General features: G+C 46.6%; 1 protein-coding gene across 1 annotated transcript in view; it reads right to left on the bottom strand.

The window, feature by feature from the left end:
• Nucleotides 1–21,231, bottom strand: part of LPIN2 (lipin 2) — a 63,266-nt gene extending 42,035 nt beyond the window's left edge. The window contains exons 1-4 of the mRNA XM_066579606.1: nucleotides 21,055–21,231; nucleotides 4,523–4,723; nucleotides 4,316–4,411; nucleotides 1,234–1,517 (exon numbers count right to left, since the gene is read on the bottom strand). Coding sequence (XP_066435703.1) covers nucleotides 1,234–1,517; nucleotides 4,316–4,411; nucleotides 4,523–4,714 — 572 coding nt within the window. The 5' untranslated portion in view covers nucleotides 4,715–4,723; nucleotides 21,055–21,231. The remainder of the gene's footprint in view (nucleotides 1–1,233; nucleotides 1,518–4,315; nucleotides 4,412–4,522; nucleotides 4,724–21,054) is intronic.
• Between the last annotated feature and the right edge of the window lie 1,107 nt (nucleotides 21,232–22,338).

Raw genomic sequence — 22,338 nt, 5'->3', positions numbered from 1 at the left:
CATTGGACAGAGTACAGGAATGAGTTGTGGCTGGTAGAAGTCTAGATGGCAGTCTGGGCCCAGATACTGAAGAAAAACCAAAAGTGAACAATGGCAATCAGGAGACTTCACTTGTGATCAATGGAGGTAACTGCACTGTGATCACTATCACTGTGTAGAACTGGCATGTATTTATTTATTTCATTTTTGGGGAGCCGGGCACAACTGCCAGGGTGGGGAAAGCTGCAGGAGCTGTCTGCCTGCTGCTTACTGGCTTTGGAAATTTTAGATTTGGAGGCCCAATTTCTAACTCTGCCCAGTGCCATAGACTCTATACTTTTTGCTCCTGCAGTAAATTTTTAAAACCATAAGCTTAAAATTAAAATATAAAATGAATGAATGAATGAATGAATGAATGAGTGACGGGGCCATCATGTTATAGATAGCTTTGTTCACATCTGCGCTGCGCCTTCCATTTTCCTGCTCCATTGCAGAAGCAGCAACAGAATCCACTAGTCGATCAGAATGGCGCCAAACAGAGCCACGCTGCATATAACGAGGCTCCGTTCAGCTGTCTGTTTCAGTTTTTTTTTTTCTTTCAGCACCATTTCTTCCTGTAAGTTTGTAGAGAGCGCCCTCATGTGGACAAACGGTTGAACTGTCATGAGCTATGAAACAGAAGCCTAGAGAACTCAGGAATGATGTCCCTCCTTTAGACATCAATCACACTTTTAGGATTAGTCCATATTTTGCATTTTTAAAAGGCCAAAAATCAGAAGTTAAAAGAAAAAAAACCAAAACCCAAGTAGTAGGAAGGATTCTATGAAGCTTCTCCTGTTCTGCTTTTCAAAATGCCGCAGAGACACAAATGGATTCTGCATCTACCCACTGCACGTTCTGCAACAAGACGACGTGTCAGTTCTTTACCATTTGTGCTCAAACTCCACTCTAACTTCAAGAAGTTTAGTAACTAATCCCCCTCCCTTCACTGTAGAGGCGCAGGGCTGGAGCTATTGCAGTTTATGGGGTGTTTTTTTTAAGCCAGAGATGGATCTAGAAGGAAGGAGAACTAAAAAGTCCTTTTCTTTAGATTTCCCATTATTCTGAATCCACGCCTGGTTTGGGCTTAAAAACTGTATTAAACAAACCATGAGAACCTCCAGCCCAACAGCGACCACACAACCTCCAATGTATCCCCCATCCCATAAGCAGCCCCCTCATGGGGTCAGTGTGTTAGCACCCTTCTGTAGTTACCTCGGAGGATGAGCTGGACTTTCTTCATCAGAACTTATTTCAATCTCAAAGATGTCATCGGCCCCTGGAGGAGCGGGCACGTCTTCCTTCTTGTCGTGCTTTCGCCGCCGCCTCCTTTTTTTCTTCTTCACTGATCCAGTTGTAACATTCTCAGCCTCATAAGCATGAGACAATGGGGAGGTCTTCCGCTCTTCTGCAGAGCTTGGCATGTAGTTGTGGACATTTTTAAAAAAGTGAGTGTCTGTGGGAATAGGTGAGGTAGCCAAGTATGCCGGGACTTGTTCCTAAAGACAAAGACATGCGTATTAGAGGAACGGATTACTAAGCCAGGCCGATTACACCATGGTCACATCTGTGTTGTGGCGTCGGGTCATAAAGGAATCTACAGCGATCTTAGCCAGATCCATTATATGTGGCATACCACAGGCACAACAGACCCCATTAATCTGCAACGGGGTCCTTGGGAGATCAGACGTGGTAGCAATCATTTGGGAGGTGGAAACTAGCACCTCATGCAGTACTTTTTCCTGTCAAGTGTGACAAAATCTGCACTGAAAGCAGAAAGTAGCATTTATAGGAAGCCTAACATATGGCATGCGTTAGTGGTCATCCACACCGTGTGACCGACCACCTGCCATACGGAGAGTACGTGAGCCAGGAGGGTATGCAGTAATTCAGAAGACTAAAAGCCAGGAGGGTATTCCACAGAACGAAGGACCAGAAAATCCTCCCAAAGAGACGGCTTACAGCAAAGTGAAGAAATAAAATAATTCTCGGCGCTTGAAGGGTTTTGCATCCTCAGTGGAACACATAGTCCAAAGTCAGGGATCTTCATGATTTTAATAGTTCTACAAAGCCTGACAGTCATGTCAGGTTACTACATACTGTATATAGTGCAATGTGACCTGCGCCTTGCTCAAGAATCTCCTGCTGCACTCTGATCTTTGGATATCCTGCGGGCCTCTAACACTAAAGTGGGCAAGGATTTTGGGTGCTAGCGGGCTTGGTCCCCAGCAAGGCACTAGGCAGGTCCTTCTCTTTACATGGTTCTGCATGAATATATTGCACTGTTTTCTTTGTCCAACTGTAGGACCCATCCCTACTGTACACTTACAGCAAAAGGAGGATTTGGGTCGTTTTTTTTTTTGGAGAGTAGAAACAAACTTCCAATGAGTCTTCAGTTGTTTTCCCCACTCTGTATAAAACCGATTATCATATCTGCGAATCTTAAAAGTGATTTAGGTGATTCTTTTGAATGAGGTGCAATCTCCGATCCAGTGGGTGCACTCCTCGCACCCTGCGTAAACGCATTGAGAACACATTGTGGCCTAGGAATGCGTATGCATGTAATTTATCGTGTGCTTCACGCCACTCTGTAGAACGTCATCGGGGTAATGGAGACATTTGTCTTGTATCAGTGGTAGAGAATGTAAACCGCCCTACCAGGGGAGGGGATCGGATCTGCAATGCTTCCTTCCACGAAGCCTTCTGGGTTCATCTTTCCCCAAAGGGTTGAATTATAGATGAGATTTATCTTCTCTATTAAATTATATATAAGTTGTGTATTCATAGAAACATCTTTGGTTAGTCTACATTGGAACTGAAATAGGTAACCTCATCAAGGCTGGATCCGAACAGGTTGGGAGGGTCTATTTAGGTTGATCGTTATGCGATACATTACGCTATGAATAAGAACTAGATGGAGTTCTAAACGCGCGGTTTGTTTTTTCCCTTTTGGAGTGCAGATATTTTAAAGTCTCTACAATAAGCAGAGTTTTAAAGAGGAACGCTGAAATTTCCACTTGAACGTGGTTTGTAGAGATTGCCCGAACTGGCGTTTCTACCCGTCCTTGTACCTCTGAATCAGCAAGTATGGCTGATTTTTGGTGATTTTTCTAAGCAGATGAGAAGGCAAATATTGCAGTCATGGATAACCTCTAAACATTGAAAGTGAATTAGCGGTATTGTATTCAATTAGATCACATTTACATAGAAATCGTGTGTGCAGTTCCCGAGTCAGACTCAAGAGTTATTAGAAAAAAAGAAAAACACACTTGTGATTCAAGCCAAGGCCGAATGCACAGGGGTGTATTTCCATTGTCGAATCCAGAACAGGCGTCCACCTCCGGATTCCACGGCAGCGAATTCCAGCGCGAATTCCAACTAGACAGCCTCCATTGAAGTCAATAGAAGCCGTCCAATCCACGGTGCTTCTGAAATCATTGCGGAAAGGTCGCGGAATACGCGTCATCGCTTAGCGATGGGTGCAACATAATCTGTACTACGCATCCGGCTGGCACATCCGTAATACAGATTTATGAAGAATCCAGACAGGTACGCGGGGTTCGCCGACCAGGCACAGGGTGAGATTCCGCTGCGAGATCCTGCATGCAGAATCCGACCTGGCCGTGTGCATTCGGCCTAATTGTAACATACTGTTTTAATAAAAATATTAAAATGTTTAAGGACATGCATATTTTAGGCACAAAGTTGCCCCAAAAAATAAAGGGGGTAGAGAAAGAAAGAAAAAAAAAATTTGCTTGTCTGATCTATCGTTATTCTATGGTGTGCAAATATTTATATTATGCACCCCACACGGCCGAAAATCTTGCACGAGATTTATGCTTTGCAAGACTCCCAAGTCTTGTGCAGATAGGAGCCCCATTCTTTTGAATAGAGTCATATACATGAGTACATTGTGGCATGTCCCATCTTTTAGTGTTCCTCGGAATGGGACAATAACCTGACACCGCACGCCGTGCATGCAAGTGCGATGTGAGGTTTACCATTGAAAATAATGGGAAACACTTGCCAATCCTCCAATGTGCCTGAAAGACGTGCCAGAGGACCGCTACTTCACAGAGCCGATGGGAGGAGTGTGTCAGAAAAATGCCTTGCATCAGCTTGGAAAAAAAAACAAAAAAAAAAAACAAACGCACGTTGGCGAGTATGATGACGGCAGTTTCTCGGCCTGATATCGGGCTCGCCCGTGTAGAGGTAGGCTTAGAACCGAATCTGAAAACCTCTACATTGTGTGATCGTTTTATAGCAATAATTACAAGTATTAGGCACAACTGCTTACGTTTTCTTCTTCAGTTTCTTGTACAAAAAAGGCTTCCCCATTGTCACCGAGCTTCATGTGCAGGTCTACAGGTTCGCCATTGATCTCAATATCGATCTACACAGGACAAGAAATGAGCATTTGGTTAAAATACAAAAAAAAAAAAAAAAAAACTTTTTTTTTTTTTTAATAGACTGTTTTTTACGGACTGACTACTTATTGACATACCACTTTTTCCTTGGACCGCAGAACTCCTAACTTCCCAAAGCGGACGTGGAAAGGGGAGCACAAGTACGTGCCATCTTGCTGCCGGACGATAATGACATCGATGCAGCCCGAGAGTGTAGCCTGGTTGATGCCCTTGTACAGCTCCCTCACGGTGACCAGGACCTGCCCGGCGAGCTGCCCAACATAGTTCATCGTTTGAGACTAAGGAGAAAGGAAAGACTAGAATCAAGATGACTGACAGACAACATGCAATTCACAGAGCTCAGCGAAAACCAGACATGTAGGGTGCCCTTCCCACAGCTAGAGCAGTAGGTCTAGAACTAGGAACAAGTCATATTGGGACCTCTGGAACCCCATCATACACATTAGTGCACAATTTTTCCTTTAAATACATGCACCTTATTTGGCTGCCCATATTTATTCTACTCTGCATGATCAGGTAAAGTAGTTTGAGTGGCGACTCAGGAGGGCCTCTGCCAGGGGCGTAACTATAGGGGATGTGACTACACCAGGGCCCAGGAGCCTTGGGGGGCCCATAAGGCCTCTTTTCTCCATATAGAGAGCCCAGTACTGTGAATAAAGTATTATAGTTGGGGGCCCTGTTACAGGTTTTGCATTGGGGCCCGGGAGCTTCAAGTTACGCCTCTGGCCTCCGCCACTTCACGCGCAGCGCAGTCACAATTAATGGTCACAAACTTTTTGCTGCTGACCCTAAAACTCCAACTCGGACAGCGAGAGAAATACACGGCTCCATCAACAGACAAACTAATGGCACATGTGTATCAGCTGCAGCCAAATGCTGGAGACATGACACTACTAGTGCTAAACGGATGAATGGTGCACCACAAACATGCTACAGAAGACCCCCATCCTACGTCTTATCCCGATTCCCCCTTTCAGCCGATTGTTTAAAGGGTATATGAACATGTAGTGATTGGGATGCAACTCCTAACAGGTCTTAAAAAAAAAAAAATGCACACTTCAGGGTGCCTTCCCACTTGTGATAAAATTGCGTGATGCGAGTGAAAATGCAAAATTATGAAGCCAATGATTTTCAAATGGTTTCATTCCCATTTGCAATGTTTTCACTCAAGCGATGTTGCAATAAAAAAAAAAAATAATCACAGCATGCTCTTTCTGCGATTTTTTTTAAACGCCCACATTTCCCTATGAAGCCTCCTTTTCAGCGCAACGCACAAACTTGCAATATTTGTGCAATGCATTTTTAACATTAGAAAGTCCTATTGACTCATGAAAAAAAAAGGAAAAAAAAATTAAAAATGTCCAGTCTTATCGCAGACGGCAGCGATGAGATTATTCTAAGGAAAAGCATCACTGATGCTCAAGAAAAATGCAGGTATAAACACTGATGTGACACGATGACCAGTGTGAAGGAGCTCTTAGGCCACCTACACAGGCGAGCACGATATATTTTTAGGCAAAACCCCCTCACATCTGTGAAATTCGAATTGTTTCACGTGCAATAGAGGATTGGAAGGGTTTGACATTGAATTCAATGGGAAACGTCGCATGGCATGGCATGCGAGAGCAATGCAATGCATTAAGGTTGCCATTAAAAGCAAAGGGCGATGCATTCCGAGGAACACAAGATAGGACGTGCAGCGATTTTTTCCTCATTCATGTGTATGACTCCACGCAAAACTGTAAGGTTATCTTCACATCTGCGATCCGAACCTCCTGTAGCAGATCGGCATAAAATGATGGAGACAAAAAGTCCTGCATGGAGGATTTTTCCATCTGGCAAAATGCTGGACAACCGAACGACCACCAGTCTAGTCAACGGGGTCCGTTTGGTGCCGCTCAGTTCTATCATAAGACTGATCAGTTCGGCAAGAGGATCCCCCCCTTCCTGCTCCCATAGTGTGAACAGCCTTAAAAAAAAGATGGCAACAGCAGGGTCCCGTTGAGACTGTGCCGGATTGAGATTTCTGCGAGCGGTACCTTAATCACATAGTGACGTGCCTGACATTCAGTGGAACCATCAAGTCATTCGGCGAAGTCTCTGTACATTTACTTGACCTTCTTTGTGATCGGTACACAAAAACAGGAATATGTGCCAGCAGGTTATAAAAAGTCCAGCGTGTGCCATCATCAGCAAGTTACATAACGCTACCCCACCTCTCAGGAAGCACAAAGGTTAGATGTCCCTTTATCACATTAGCCAATGTACATAACCACAACAAAACATTTCCCCTCTACGATATTATTTAAGGCCCCCATACACAGACTTCCGGTAACGGCAAAGTTGGACAACTTTTTAATGGGGGTAGCTCAACATCTGTCAGGGGTGAAGAATTGGGAACGTTGAATTTCAATCCCCGATCCTTTTATTGCCTGAGAGATAAGCTGCAGGCAGACATGTCTGGCTATGGCTTACCACCCTAGACACACGAACATTTGGCCAAGCTGAATGTTTGTATATGGGGCAGTCTGACAGCTGTTGAAGAGTGTATGGGCAGCTTTACAGGTACCAGCATGAAGTGATTACACTTCTAGGTTAGAATTGCAGATGCAGTTTGTTAGTGACTTTTTTGTAGTCAAAAAATAGTGGATCCAAATACGGTAGTACGCCCTAAAAACCTGCAGCATGCTCGATTTTACTGTGGAATCTGCGCGGACAGCCTACATTGATGTTGATGGAGGCATGCGACCCGCAGCCCTAACGCAAATAACATTGTATATGGGCTGCAGGTAACCAAGTGATTGCTAAGCGATGGTGCAAGAGAAACAGATGTATTGCATATGACCGTGGAGGCATGCAGGCGATCGTGCACAATACAAGTAATTGCCGTACACAGCCGGAAACTGCTGTGGGCCACCCGCATGCGGAATTCGACCTGGTCATGTGAGCCCGGCCTTATGGGGTTCTTTGCATTACCTAAATAGAGAATCTCCAGTATACAGTAATATGAGATTACCACATATGGCCAAAAATCCATACACCTGATCACCACACCTATATGAACTTGAGGACATCCCACGGGCATTAACATGAAGTTGGTCTCCTCCTATGGCAATTATAGGTAATCTCTCCACAAGTTTTTGGAGCGTCAATGGGCATTCGTACACATTGGCCCAGAAGAAGCTTTGCGAGGTCAGGTCACCGATGCTGGGAGGTTTGGATCGCGATAGACATTCCAGTCCTTCGATTGGGTTGAGGTCAACGCCGTGTGTAGACCATTCGAGTTCCTTAACACCAAGTTTGTCAAAAACTTTCTGAACTTCGCTGTGTGAGTAAATGCATGGTCTTTCTGAAATACTAAGAGGTCCCCAAACTCGTCACAAAATTAGAAGCACACAATAGTGTAAAATGTTCAATTTAGAAGACATAACAGGAACCAACAATTTGGTTTCTACAAGCCAAGTTTTAGATCTTCCTAAATTAGTCACAGGCAGAATGCCCAACATAATTATAGATTTCCACAAACTCCTCAGATGTGTGTCTAAGCGGAAACATTTGAGGAAGTTCTGTAGCAGTGATTATCTGTGATGATAATTACTAGTCTAAGGCCACCACCCTCGGAGCGCACAGAACATTTCAACACTCGGGATATGCTGCCAATGAATGTGCTCAGACCCAACGGCCACAACGGTGGTGTCACCTACTGCACCTGCTCCATTCATAAAGGCACGCAACCACACGCCAACCTTTGGATGGTTTCTACTAGAAGACTATAGGTATGCCTTTATTAACTGGAGTAAAAAAAAACAACATAAAATGATCTGAGGTGGGTGCCGAGACTTGATTATAGATTGTACCATCACCCACTAGTAGGAAAGCGCCGGATGGAGATCAAAACGCTTTAGTACAGCAACTTCTAAAATATTTATAAGGCATCACATCCTTTTTTCTATGACTTGTGTGCCAGTACAAACATTTACTTGAAAGTATTTAAATCTTTATGCTTTGCTGACATTTGTAATGATTTATATGGGGGGGGGGGGGGGCGCCGCCATATCCAACAGCATCTGTATACTGCGCCTTGGCACAACAAGCACACAGATGCTGCAAGGGTGCGATCACATGACGGAATCCAGCGCAGAATCCTCATCAAAATCCATGGCAGAAATCCACAGCTAAGCCACATATTTCTGCCACGGATCCACATGTGAATTTTACCTGGTCGATGGGCAAAATCTGCATGTGGAATTTCCAATGCGATTCCACATGGAACCTCGTGAAGTACCTGAGGACCACTGCCGCTTCAAAGGGATGATCATACGGGGTGCTGAGAGTGAGACCCCCAAAGATATACTATAGATGACCTAACCTTTAGGGTAGGTTAACTATATCCAAGTCCTAGGCAAGCCCTATAAAGGCACCCCCTTTACAGAAGCGTATATGCCTTATTTGTGCGTGTGCCCCAGCGCAATTGTTGCACGTTTTACTGTACTTTTTGCACATGCAAGGCACATTTGTGAGCGGCAAACAGACGCACCAGTTGAAACGGGCAATTCGCCCGAGTTCTAGATGTGCTCTTTTTCCAGCGAAATTACGCGGAGTGTTTATGGCCAAGAAAAGTTTTATGGCACTTTGCAATTGTAGATGTGATGTAAGCGGCTGACCCCAAGACATCGGAAGAGAGAACAGCGACTGTGTGGAGCTGATAAGGAAGAGGCTGTCAGACACCCTGACCACAAAGGACAGTAGTGGGTAGTGTGATGCTGCAGGTGCTGAGCCCGCAGCGCGGTGCTGGTCCTGGGGGTGGCTGACCTCCGACAACTAAGGGCAAGACTCCAGCAGCAGAAGGAAAGTTACAGTTTATTGCTTTATGTAGACTGGTTGAACAACTCCTGGTGTGCAGACCATAAAAACATCAAGCTGATGCATTAGAGCCCTGAATTATAACAGAGGCGTTACATGGAAGTGACAAATGTAACACCTCTGTTAGGATTAGGCTGCCATTAGCCCTACACGGTTTTAACGCAAGCAGATTTCTGCTGTGGGAGAACATTTAAAGTCACTGTGATTTTTATTACGCGAGCAAAGAAACGCAATGGATTTCCGCTCGTGTACATCGTGCTGCGGTTTCCATAGTTATCCTATGGAAAGCATTTCATGCGTTACCCGCGTGGGGATTATCGCCGCGGGTAACGCAATGAACAGTCGCCCATGGACAGGAGCCCTTAAGGGGACTCGTCATGTCCCCATAGCTATATAAACTAAGTTAGGGGATGTGATAATGGAGCCGGGTGATGTATTCTTTTATACTCACCCGTTGCCGTGATCCAGCACAGTCGTCCTCTGAAGATCACAGGATTCTTTTCAGAGTGCGGCACGCACTTCTCCAGTAGACTAGTAAGGGGAACACACATGGGACTCTAAAAAGAGGCACATATTCAGGGGCCGCACAATTTCTGGAGGACGACAAGAGTATGGGGAACAACACACACACACACACACACACACACACACACACACGCGCACGCACACGCACGCACACGCACGCACACACGCACACGCACACACGCACGCACACACGCACACACGCACACACGCACACACACACACACACACACACACACACACACGTTACCCAGTTCCCCGTCAGGTTCCCCCATCAGCACCATAACTTAGTTGGAGTACTAAAGGGAGCCTGTCATATACCCACAGCACCATAAACTGAGTCAGAAATGCGTCAGCTTGATGTTTTTATGGTCGGCACACCATGTTTTTCAACCAGTCTACCCATAAAGGATGGAATTTAAAAATGTTACTTTGGGCGCTGAAATGTACCACCACTACAGCATATTCTTATCTGGGAACCAGACCAGCGTCTGCTCCCCTCTCTCATACAGTGGAGGTGAGCTGATAGTTTGGTTTTTTGGGTCTGTTTTTTTTTTTTTTTTTACCTATACTTCCAAGGTGGTCTAGTGTGGCAACGACCACTTCGCTCTTAAAGAGAAGATAATTTAAGACCACTGAATAGCATCAAAGTTTGTAATACTAGTCACAGAGCCGCCATCTTTTAAAAGGGAACCCAACATGACAATATTCATAAGTTTAGAGCTTCTGTAAAACAACGTTTAGGTGAAAATGGGGCGCCACCCTGTTCCCCACCATAAGACAGCAGGATCCGCTAGTGTAAATAAGCCTTAGGCTACATTTAAAAAAAAGAGCATCGCTAGAGAGCAGATAGGAAACTGCTGAGTTAATTGTCAAGAAATAGCCAAAGTCTTCCAAAAACAAGAGCGATTAGCAGATCTGAGTGTGAAAGTAAAAGCAGGCAGGTTGTAGGTTTCAGAATGAGTCTAGGCAGTCGGATACGTGACCCAGAACACCGGAGGAGTGCTGCATCACCTTATAGTCTGATACTTGTAATCATTTTTCATTCCTAACCAGAGGAGAGAAGAACTCCTTCACTGCAGCAGAAATATCCTCTCATGTCCTCAAGAGCTACACAGCGGACCTCCATCAATATTCACCTGTACACAAATGTCTTGTACCATAGGAGGACTGTAGGAACTGATAACTCGTAGGGCAATGACACCAATACTCTGCACTGGGACCCCGAGTCTCTGAGGACCAGCTACTAACCAACATGCCGATCCATTATAACAGATACACGACACAGGATGGCCTTCAGTCTGTAAACGATGACAAATGCTTGTTCCCATACACGAACAGCTCTTATATAGGAGATCTCTGTTCACACCTGCAGTACCAATCCAGCCCAAAATAGTGCAGCACGCGGCGCTATTCTTCTTGTAAGATGCTGAGCGCCATGACCAAAGTCCAGACGGACTACATCATAGTCAATGGGATTCATGGAGTGTCCTTCGTGTCCATGATGTTCTAGTCCCACTTTCAAGATTTTCATTTTCACTCCTTTGACAGACCCAAATGGAAATCCAAGTGCCAATTATGTAGGGCTTCATTCACACTGTTGGAGGGTCTGTTCAGCGCTTCCATTAACACTTAGATTGCAAGACTACTACAGCAAGAAGTGCTACATGTCCCATCAAGAAGGAGCTAACAGACAGTAAGGAGACGGGGTCTGTTGGGCGCCAATATAAGACTGATCCGGCACTACGTCTTGGCTTCCGTTATAAACAAATGATACTGCGCCGGTGAATTTTTAGAGATATCGATACAAAACACCCCCCCAAAAAAAAAAAAAACCAACACCTTTCTAGCCAACTTCTAGGTGCAGAGGCAGTATAGCTGGCAACAGGACTAGACGGTAACGGATATAGAGAACTTACCAGCAGACTAAAAGAGGTCCCCAGTTGGACACCCAGGTCCTCATCAGAATCCTCCGTAAGGTTAGATTCATGATCACCATCTAACTGGAACATGGCACATTCTGTCCGGCGTGGCGCTCCATATATTCTACCGCCCCATACGGGTGCTCTTTATAGGGGCCCCTCTCCTACACTTGCTTGCTGTCTCATTTGTGAGAAGCGGGCTGCTACAGCCGTGTTCACTCTGAATGTGGCTTGGGAAGGAAATGGCTTTCGTATGATATCTGAGAGAACTAGACCAATAGTTTGAGTTCAGACCAGAACCTCCTTCATATATGTAGAGGGAAAACCCTGAATGCACTCTTAGGGAAAGGGCACGGCCTTGTACTCAAGTCACCCGCAGTGTGTTCGCACTTCTCCGAAAGCCGCAGATTAGTTAATCATTATTTCAAAGATCTTGGCACAATCTGTTACTATTAAAACAAAGACGATAAAGTCATTGCAAGTTATCTAATGTGGCAGTTGTGTTGTTGCAGAGCCGTCAGCTTACTAGAAGGCACAAAAAGAGAAAGACGTTTGGATTGGAAAAGCCACAGAAAAATTGGGTTTTGAGTGCATTTAATTCCGATCACAATTTTATAAACATGGCTGATGTGGCAGTCAGTGTTCGGGATGCTCATTATCAATCACGGTCATCGATGACATTTTACATGGGCACATAAATCCTCAGTTGTCAGCAGCTCATGTAAACAAGAACGCGCCGCTGACACCACTGTGCCCAGAGGATGGCACTAAGTCATTGTCACATACAGATTAGATGCCAAGTTTAAACTCAATATAGAACAGTTGGCGCTCGTTAGTGGCACAATGCGCTAGTGTAAATAAGCCTTAAGGCTACATTCACACAGGGGCGAGCGCAGGTTTCTCAGCCAGATATTGCGCTTCGCAACGTGCATGTTTCACGCCAATTCAAGGAATTTTTCCATTCAACCACACCTGGCATCACTTCTGTGAGATTGCGATCCTCAGACATGCGTTTCATGCGCATCAGAGCATCGCAAGGGTTCCTCATTGATTTTAATGGGAAACATCGCACGACAAGAGAGCGCCCTGCGAGGTCTTAAGGTCCCATTAAAAGCAATGGGCGAGGCACCAACAGATGGAACATGCGTCCATTCAGCAGAATGGAGTTGATACTTGTGCAAGTTGACCCCCCCCCCCCCAATGCACAGAACTCGCACAGAGTTATCGCCCACTTGAATAAGCCCTCAAGTTGGCTTTTTATGCAACAACGTATTTCAGCCCATGAATATGCTGTATATTCAAAGCGCAATATGCATAGACCCCGTGTGAGTGCAGCCGTAAGGCCGGTCTCACGCGGCAGGATTTGAATAGCAGAATCCGCAATAGTCACCCACGCGTACGATGTGCGATATTCCGCAATTATTAAAAAAAAAAAAAAAAAATAGATAAAAAAAAAATTGGACCATTTGCATGTCCACTCACATGAGGAGAAATCCCGTACCCATCCAGAAGGGTAGTAGAGAAGAAGCCAGGAACTACAGGCCAGTCTGATGTCTGTAGTACCTAAACTAATTTGAATGCTCCTGAAAGGATATTTGACCACTTGCTGGACCCCAAACACCACGGTTTTATGGGGGCAGATCAGGTCCAACTAATGTGGGGGCTCCTGTCCACGGGCAAATTTTTGCTGCGTTCCCCGTGGCGATAATCCAGCCGCAGGGAACGCAGTGAACACTTTCCATAGCAATGCTATGGAAAGCGCAGCCCCCCTGTCCACAAGCGGAGAATCATGGCGATCTTATGGACAGTGTTGCTCTACTTTGTATGGGTAGCATATACAACGTTGTCCATACGCAATAAATTGTATGTAGGCATATATCAAAATGTCCGAAACAAAGTGGGGAACCCATTCCCATACATAATAATAATAATATTATATATGCTGATATACCCGGCTTCGCCTGAGTTAAACCACCACATGGCCCTTAAGGAGTTAAACAGAACCCCTGGACAGCGTCGAAAAGAGATTGCATGGAGCCCAAGCTATAAAGTGTGGCCTATATCAGCCACTGGTGTAATTCTAGCAGTTGTGACACTGCTGGTAAACCATCACACAAGGACGTCCCTATGAGCGACACGCGGGAATCTCCCTGCCGGCCACTGATTCACAGCTGTCAGGATGAATCACCTCTATTGCCCGCAGGCATGGGACCTGAGAACGTAAGGAAGTCAGCCACGTAGCCATGGAGACACCATTCTAAGCCTCCAGCACAAAAGGCCGGGTGAAGTAGCCGCATTTTACAAGCAGTAGTCCAGACGCAGATCGGCGTTTATAAGCCCCCTCTAGGACGTATTCCGGGTACATGTGACACTGTGAATGTTAGGGCAGAAAAACGTTGGAAATGGATTTTCCCATCCGTCACACTCTGATAATTCACATTGCCTTGCCATGAGCCCGCTGGCCAGTGGGCATCAGACAGGTATGGATGCTCCCAAGCATCAGCACTCCACAATCCATGTACTGCTATCCCATGACTTGTGGCATGTCAGAACTCCCCTCTATGTATGACATTACGGCTCTCGGTAGTCACTAGGATCTGTAGTGACATTTAGCAGGACGAGTGACCTAAGAGCCCTCTTGTCTGGAAGCGGTCTCAGTATGGTGGGACTTCTTGGTTTACATTTCCCACTAGCGCTGCGCCCCGACTCCACACACTGAACATTCATGCTGGAACAAGCAAGTCTTTGTTACTCTTGTAAAACTACTGAAACAAATTAAGGGTTTCTTTTTTTTCACTTTGGCAAAAGATCTCGCAGGACAGACGACAAGTTATAAACCTCACTGCTCCAGACGGCTCGCAGAAGCAGAAAGCAGCACTAACTAGGAGTACAAAGTAACGAAGTACCAGCACTCATTCAGTACATCCAAAAGATCATTACAGCTACAGTCTCTTATTAGGCTGCTAATGCCTAGGACACCCTAATATGCTACACAATGAGGTGATCTGTGGCCCGATTGATCAGCAGAGCGAAGGGCAATCATTGGTGCCTAAATGCCGAACTGACATACCCGTCACAGCCCATATGCAAGCAGTGGCCAATATTGCAGGGAGAAGCATCATGGCCCCTTCTGGGATACAGAGGTAGGACCCGCACTAATTACACACTGATGCCCTAAGTGTTCAAGGTTGGTAGGCAACACGTGCTAGGCACTGCATAGACACCACAGCTAGACACGTGTTATGTAAAAGGATGTACACCGACACACCGCTTCCTCTTTAACATTCGGTATTGCAGGCAGGAGTGCTAGATCTCATTTCTGGGTCATTTCCTCATTTCTAAGAAAGTCATGTTTGGGATCTCTCAGTAATAATGGCACCTGACAGATCTGATCACAGATATAGACAATGATATTCTCCAGTTCTTTCCTCTGCACATATCGGATTCTTGATTCTCTCTGAGCTGGTAGGAGGAACCTGCTGTTATGATGCCGTTTATATACTGTGCACAGAGAAGACTGAAGATTCTGCTCCCAAACAAAAACAACGTCATGTAGGACACTAGAGAAGTACTGCGCAGTGGAGATGTGATTGTAGTAGCTCGAACAGTAAATAATCACCATCACTGCAGACACATGGGTGAGCGCATCTCTCCCTCAAGCCTCTCATACCCCTTCAGGGACAGCACATCTGTTACTAAAGATGGGCATCACTTGAAAACAAGTAGTGGACAGAAAATTAGAAGGGAGACCCCTAGTGGCCCGCACTTTATAAGGATTTTTCTGCACAAAAATCATCATTTTAGGTAAGTGAAGTGAATTGCTATCATATAAAATACAGCTTGTTTAGAAAAAAAAAAGTTAATGATTTTTAATACCACATGAGCAAGATAGTGGGGAAAAAAAAAAAACCTCAAGGAAGACCCTTCTGCTATAGACAGTACAGGAGCAGCCAATGCAAATCCCAGCGCTGCCCCTCCTGCACAAAACCCATTGTACCACGTCAGACAAAGGCACTTAATAGAGAGACATTAAGGAATAAAGCAGCTGCGGGCAGAAGCTTTACTGACACTCTCTTGGCAAACTAATGGCTATAATCACAGTTGGTATAACAAAAAATCTATTAATCTGACCCGGTGTGAAACTGCTCCCAGTGTTTATCCTGCCAGATTAAGCCCTCCAGTGCCAGCATGTGGCAAAGACATTGGCTGGCACTGTGGAATCATGAATGCTTTGGCATCGCAGCCACCGCAATAATTAGATAAAATCCCAGTCACGTTGGACGTTTTTCGGATTATTAGAACAACGTACAATGCATCCGACAACCCACAATATTGTAATCTCTACTCGCTACAATGTAGCTGCGGAGATAATGTATCACAGCAAGCAGAAGTGCCAAGGAACTGCTGGAGGGGCAGGCAGCTCCACAGCGGGGCATCTTCAGAAGGGCACCAGATCTTTATTGCCCTTTATATGCATTTGATTTGTTACATACAGATCCCAATAGAAAAGAAGTGACACGCTCCAAGAAATGCCCTAAATATGGAGCTTTCCTCCAACTAGTTCAAACTTCAGCTTATGGAGCATTGTGCAGAGGCGTGCACACTGCCATGCTGATCCGTAGCAGGGCTCCATGTGCCGCCAACCACCACTTTTGACCTCTTAGTGACCACCAATTCCCCCACAACAAACAGTTCTAAAATGGATAACATTTTTTATATAAAATATTATATATTTTGTGGCGGCCTCTAGCACTCGTTTTACTGATACTTGTCAGGCTGCACCTGCACTTATAGGTGCGGACCGGCGCTCATGTACTGGCAGTCTGATCCGGCTAGCACTTCAGTGAGTTTTAGAATGGTAAGTAGTATATTTACTATAACTGCTTGGAATACCTCCCGCATGGCTGAAACAGACGAGACAATTTGTCCACATGACATGTTTAAACCCTGCTGTTAGGAAACTAATGAAGGGTTTTCCCTTTTATATATAAAGCTTACTTACTGGACAACCGAAAAGTTACAGAACTTTCTAACATACTGTACTTTAGGGAGAGAGAACACTCCAGCTTAGGCACATACTGTTTGGCTCTTAGCTGATAAACGGATAGACTCATACCCATGGTGGCAAACCTATGGCACGCATGCCAGGGAAAGCACACAAAACCCCCTTTCCGCTGGCACATGCGCCGACGGCTGCTCACCACAATAGTGATTACTGGCCAGGGAGCCACGGCTCCACGGCCAGTAATCACGCAGCGGCACTGATCCAAGTGTACACACTGACAGCCCTGTGCGCACTCGGGATCCTCCTCCCCTTACCTCTCCTGCTTTGTTCCGCAGGAGAGAAGAAGAGAGGAAGCGTTCTGGGCGCTCACACTGCTGTCAGTATGTGCACCCAGAATCAGCGTTGAGAAGAGGAGCGGCGGCGCTGAATACAAGGAGGCGGCAAGTATATGGGTTAAAAGGGGGCCTATTACTACTGAGGCCCACTGTGGGGGACACTATTACTACTGGGACTGATATAGGGGACACCATTACTACTGAGGCCACTCTGCCCATGGCAGCATACCTCAAGCTGACAGAGTATGTTTACACTGGCAGAAATGCTGCGGAATATTCACAGCGGAAATTTCCGTGAGAAATTCTGCATAAAAAAAACCAAAAAAAACAAAACACAATCAATCAAAATCTGCACCACTGACTAGAAATCAACCGAATATCCGCAGCCGATTTCATACTATGCGGCGATCACCCCTTCTGAATGCTTCCTTTAGTCAGCGCTGCCCGGTTTCCAGCCCCAGCGGAAACAAAACACAGTGGCCCTGTCCTTTTTATAATCATACGTCGTGATAAGCCCCACCCCTAAAGTGTTGGCACTTTGCTATAATTAAGTGGGTTTTGGGTTGCAGTTTGGGCACTTGCTCTCTAAAAGGTTCGTTGTCACTGAACTATACGTAGTCTAGGCAATGCTCTGTGAGCTAAACAAGACGTCAGATACACTGTAGTAATCTAGTAGAGAGATCCATACATCTGCTGCTGATAATCTTTATTTGTATAGCGCCAACATATTTTGCAGCGCTTACATAGACGGGGGGAATACAGAAAGACAAAAAATACAAACATTACAGAACCACGGTTACAAAGTAATCAATTGATTGATACAATAGGGGTGCGGGTCCTGCTCCAACGAGCTTACATACTACGAATAGTGGGGTGATACAGAAGGTAAAGGGGCTGGAGATGTGCACGGTATGGTGAGGTGGAGAGTGTGGGGTGCTATACACATAGACAACAGTCAGACATTTAGCCGTGTGACGGCAGAAACAGTATGACTGCAGGAGCGGTTTATGATGGCTAGCAGGGATTGCAGTCAGTAGGTCAGGGAGCAGGTTATCAGGCGGAGTACAGAGGGGTTTGTTTAGGGAATGCGGTATGCCTCCCTGAAGAGGTGTGTTTTTAGAGCACGCCTGAAGTTCTGCGAGTCCTGGATTGCCCGGGTAGCCTTTGGTAGTGCGTTCCAGAGGACCGGTGCTGCTCTGGAGAAGTCTTGGAGGCGCGAATGAAAAGTTCGAATTAGAGGGGAGCGAAGTCTAGTTTCGTTAGCAGAGCGGAGGGCGCGGGCTAGGTGATGGATTGAGATGAGGGAGGCAATGTAGGGTGGCGCTGTGTTGTGGAGGGCTTTGTGGATGTATTTAGCTCACAGAGCATTGTCCGCACAGCATGCGGCGCTCACAGAGCATTGTCTGCACAGCATGCAGCTATATCAAGGACTCAGCTGAGAACAGGATTAGGTACATATGGGGTTTGCAACCTTTGAATGTAAACCGTGTTCTCATTCACTGACAGCGAATGCATCCTAAAAATAGCGATAAACTGATAAGGTTGTATATGTGAAAAGTTTTTACAACTTTCTAATATAGTTTTCTACTTCAATTAGACAGGAAACCTTTTAAAGGGATTTTTTCCCCAAGACTACACTGAGGCTAGGTATCAGTAGTTGATGGGCAGGGGTCTGCAGCTCAGGATCAGCTGAATGAAGGGATAGTGGGGCTTGGATAAGTAGCGCTGTCACTTCAGTTCATACTAGGTACAGCACCATACTTTTCATAGTGGTCATGTTTTGTATAGCAGCTCAATCCCATTCACTTGATCAGTGAATGGACTGCGAAGAGTGCTGCATCCTCTTCACACAGCTCTTCTGCGAGGATCCCGAGTAGTGAAGCCCCTCCAATCACCTATAGATGGCCTATACTCAGGCTCGGTCAGCCATTGTTTAGGGCCTTCTTCATGAACAGATTATCGATCAATTTATTGTTGGAACATGCAAGACTGGAGATAATCGTCCAGCGCTCCTTCACACCGCCATATTGGGTATTTCAGTACACACAGCATATCCGCGGACTGATATATGCCCATTTGCTGTACAAATAAAACTAAATGTGCACAAAAAAAAAAAAAGCAGATTGTGCGCAAATACGGAAATCAATAGACTCTATTCAGTGCGTAATACGCTGCCCATTCACATTTGTGTGGAGGAGCCCTCGCCGCCAGAGACGGAGCGATAATTTGCTCGCTTATCGTTCGGTTTATACAGGTATAAAAATACAATTAAACGTAATAATAGGCGTTCATCTACTCTGAATGAAGGCGAGCGGCCGGATGTGATCTCCACGCGCTTCGCCTTTCAGTGAATGATCATCGCTCCTGTATGAAAGCACAAAAGCGAAAATTAATCACAGAGGCGCCTATTGGGCACTTAAGCACCAGACAATCGCCACCAGGAAAAGCCCTTTAAAAAGGTACAAGCACGCGGGCACTTAAAAAGGTGCGCCCAAGATTCACTGGATGCAACTCACATGGGACAGCGCTTGGACATCCCATCCATGTGACGAACACGGCACACTGACATGTACTACTCCTGTCCAAATACTGAGGGCCTCGCTCATGTGAAGGACCCGATGCAGATGAACGGGGTTCCTATTCGTGTGCCTCGCAACGCACAAATCTTACGCCATTTTCTGGGCTGTGTGAAAGCATCCTAAGGGTACATCACACTGAGCGGGCCGCCATCAGAATCACCGTGTGGATTGGCTGCGGATTGCATCTCTTCATCTGAAAGGGCAACATCTGTGGGGAAAATCCCTACATTGCCAAGCTGTGGATATAAAGTCTGCGCCAATTACCCTGCAGATGCGGACTGTTAGACCGGCTCACATGGGCGGTTTTGAATTGCGGATTCCGTGATTAACTTGGACGTTTCGTAGTACTACGTCGCGCATAGAAAGTCATGAACTTTCGCCGGTTCGCTCAGACACGCAAGTAGGAATTGCACATTCTGCGAGCTGAAGAAAAGCCGCAGCATTCTCGGTTTTGGTGTGGATTGCGTGCAGACGGCCTCCATTAAAGTCAAAGGATGCGATTGTTTCGTCGCAGCACGCAATTAACACGGTGTCTGAGCAGCGGAACATCTCGCTACGTCATAGGAAAATAGACAGAGCCGGAATAGAGGGGAGAGATCCCTTTCTTCTGCGAGGACGATACATTGGGCGTACATCTGCGCAGAAGAACACTCATATTCCGCGACCAGTCACAATAAAGTCCCACAAATGAGCGCAGATAATCTGCATGCGGAAACCCATTTGTGGGCATCTACGGCCCTAAGAGGACGTCCGACATACAAAGTCCGGGCCCCAATACTGGAGGCCCATTAAACTACAGCGCCATCATAGGACATCCTCATAATGACACCCAACAGCTGCAGCGGGTCATTCATAAAACCACCGCAGCCATTGGACAACACGGCTGTATGACAACACTTTTTTTGGGGGGAAACCGGGCATTACCCGCTGCCACCACCAGATCCTACCAGGGACTGCCAATCTAGTGGCACCCTTTAAAAGGGAAAAAAAATTAAACTTCAAATGAAAGCAAAATCTGAAAGTGATTTCCTGCCATCGGCATACCCGTCACTGTGCCACCAGCAGCGGCCCAGAGGAGCTGGCAGCCACACTGCTTAACCCCCCACATGCCAGGATGCCTAACACAGAGGGGAAGTAACAACAACAGAGCCAAACTTCTATCTAGGAAGTCCACATCCCAAGGAGAAGCTAGTGATGCCCCCCTGTGCCCAGTGCGGTGCCCCTCACACTGTACCTCCACCCCAGCAGTACCTGGGTAATGCAGTGTAGAGCAGCGCTACACACAGGGACAGCTCCTGGATGTGACGCTATGAGCAGGCGCAGCGCCTCCCCACCAGATCATGTTCAGGAGCCGCACAGCACCCGCCGCCGCTGACCTCTCACCTAGTCCGACGACTGTGCAGCCTCTCCGAGGATGAATGGGACACGGCGTGCTCCGTCGCCGGGGAAGCTTCTCCGTCTCCCCGCTTCCTCCTCAGTCACCAATGTGTTAGCCCGGAGCTGCCTTATTACCGAGCAGCGCTGTGCCAGGGCTAGGTGGGCGGGCAGCCGCCGGATGACGTCATGGCTCCGCCCCGTGCTCTCTGTGCCCGCCCCCTCCAGAGGCGGCCGGCAGTCAGTCACACGTCAGGTGTTGTGTGAGAAGGAAAGTGGCGGCCGGTATGTGCAGCAGTTGCCCGTGGCAACCAAGCGCCATATCGTCGTCATTGTTGGTCGCTTGGGCAGTGCTAGGGCATAGCAACAGCTCAGTACTGAGAAATACTACAAACTAGAGATAAGGTGTGAAAGAGAACCGGTCTGTGTTGCCCATAGCAACCAATCACAGAGCAGCTGTCATTTTTCAAGAGCGCTAAAAGAGACTGAAGCTGCGCTGTGATTGGTTGCTATGGGCAACAAGGACCGGTTCTCTTTTAGAGCGCTTTATAACGTTCCCTGCAATGTGTTTCACTGCATCTTTGACCAAAGTACATCCAATAATGTAATGGTTACATCAGCAAGCAGACCGCTCCGTGTGACGCCTGCACCTCCGGCTGCTGAACAGGGCATCACCCAGCTCCCGGCGCCAAAATGGCGTAACCTCTTTAGCTCAGGGAGACACCTAACAAGTGCCAGTCTGGGAGAACGGACTGATATTGTGCCTAAGCCCGCCTTCACACAGGCGAGAAAAAAGTGCAAGATTTGTACATTGTGGGATGCACATATCTCGCACGAATACGAACGCCATTCTTTTGAATGGGGTCATCCTCATGAGCGATGATTTCTCGCATCACAAATCGCGGCACGTCCTGTCTTTGTGTGTGCTGTCGCATCACAGCGCCCGTTGTTATCGACGCGGCTAGTGACAGTATCGCACCACATGCTGGGTGCACGCGATGCACCTGAGCCGAACACCTGAGCACCCCACGTTGTCAGCCGAACACCTGAGCACCCAACGTTGTCAGCCGAACACCTGAGCACCCCACGTTGTCAGCCGAACACCTGAGCACCCCACGTTGTCAGCCGAACACCTGAGCACCCCACGTTGTCAGCCGAACACCTGAGCACCCAACATTGTCAGCCGAACACCTGAGCACCCCACGTTGTCAGCCGAACACCTGAGCACCCCACTTTGTCAGCCGAACACCTGAGCACCCCACGTTGTCAGCCGAACACCTGAGCACCCCACGT

Source organism: Eleutherodactylus coqui, chromosome 9 (genome assembly GCF_035609145.1).
Source record: "Eleutherodactylus coqui strain aEleCoq1 chromosome 9, aEleCoq1.hap1, whole genome shotgun sequence".
Taxonomy (NCBI): domain Eukaryota; kingdom Metazoa; phylum Chordata; class Amphibia; order Anura; family Eleutherodactylidae; genus Eleutherodactylus; species Eleutherodactylus coqui.
Note: the sequence above shows the minus strand (reverse complement) of the source record. Positions and strands in the feature narration are given on the sequence as shown.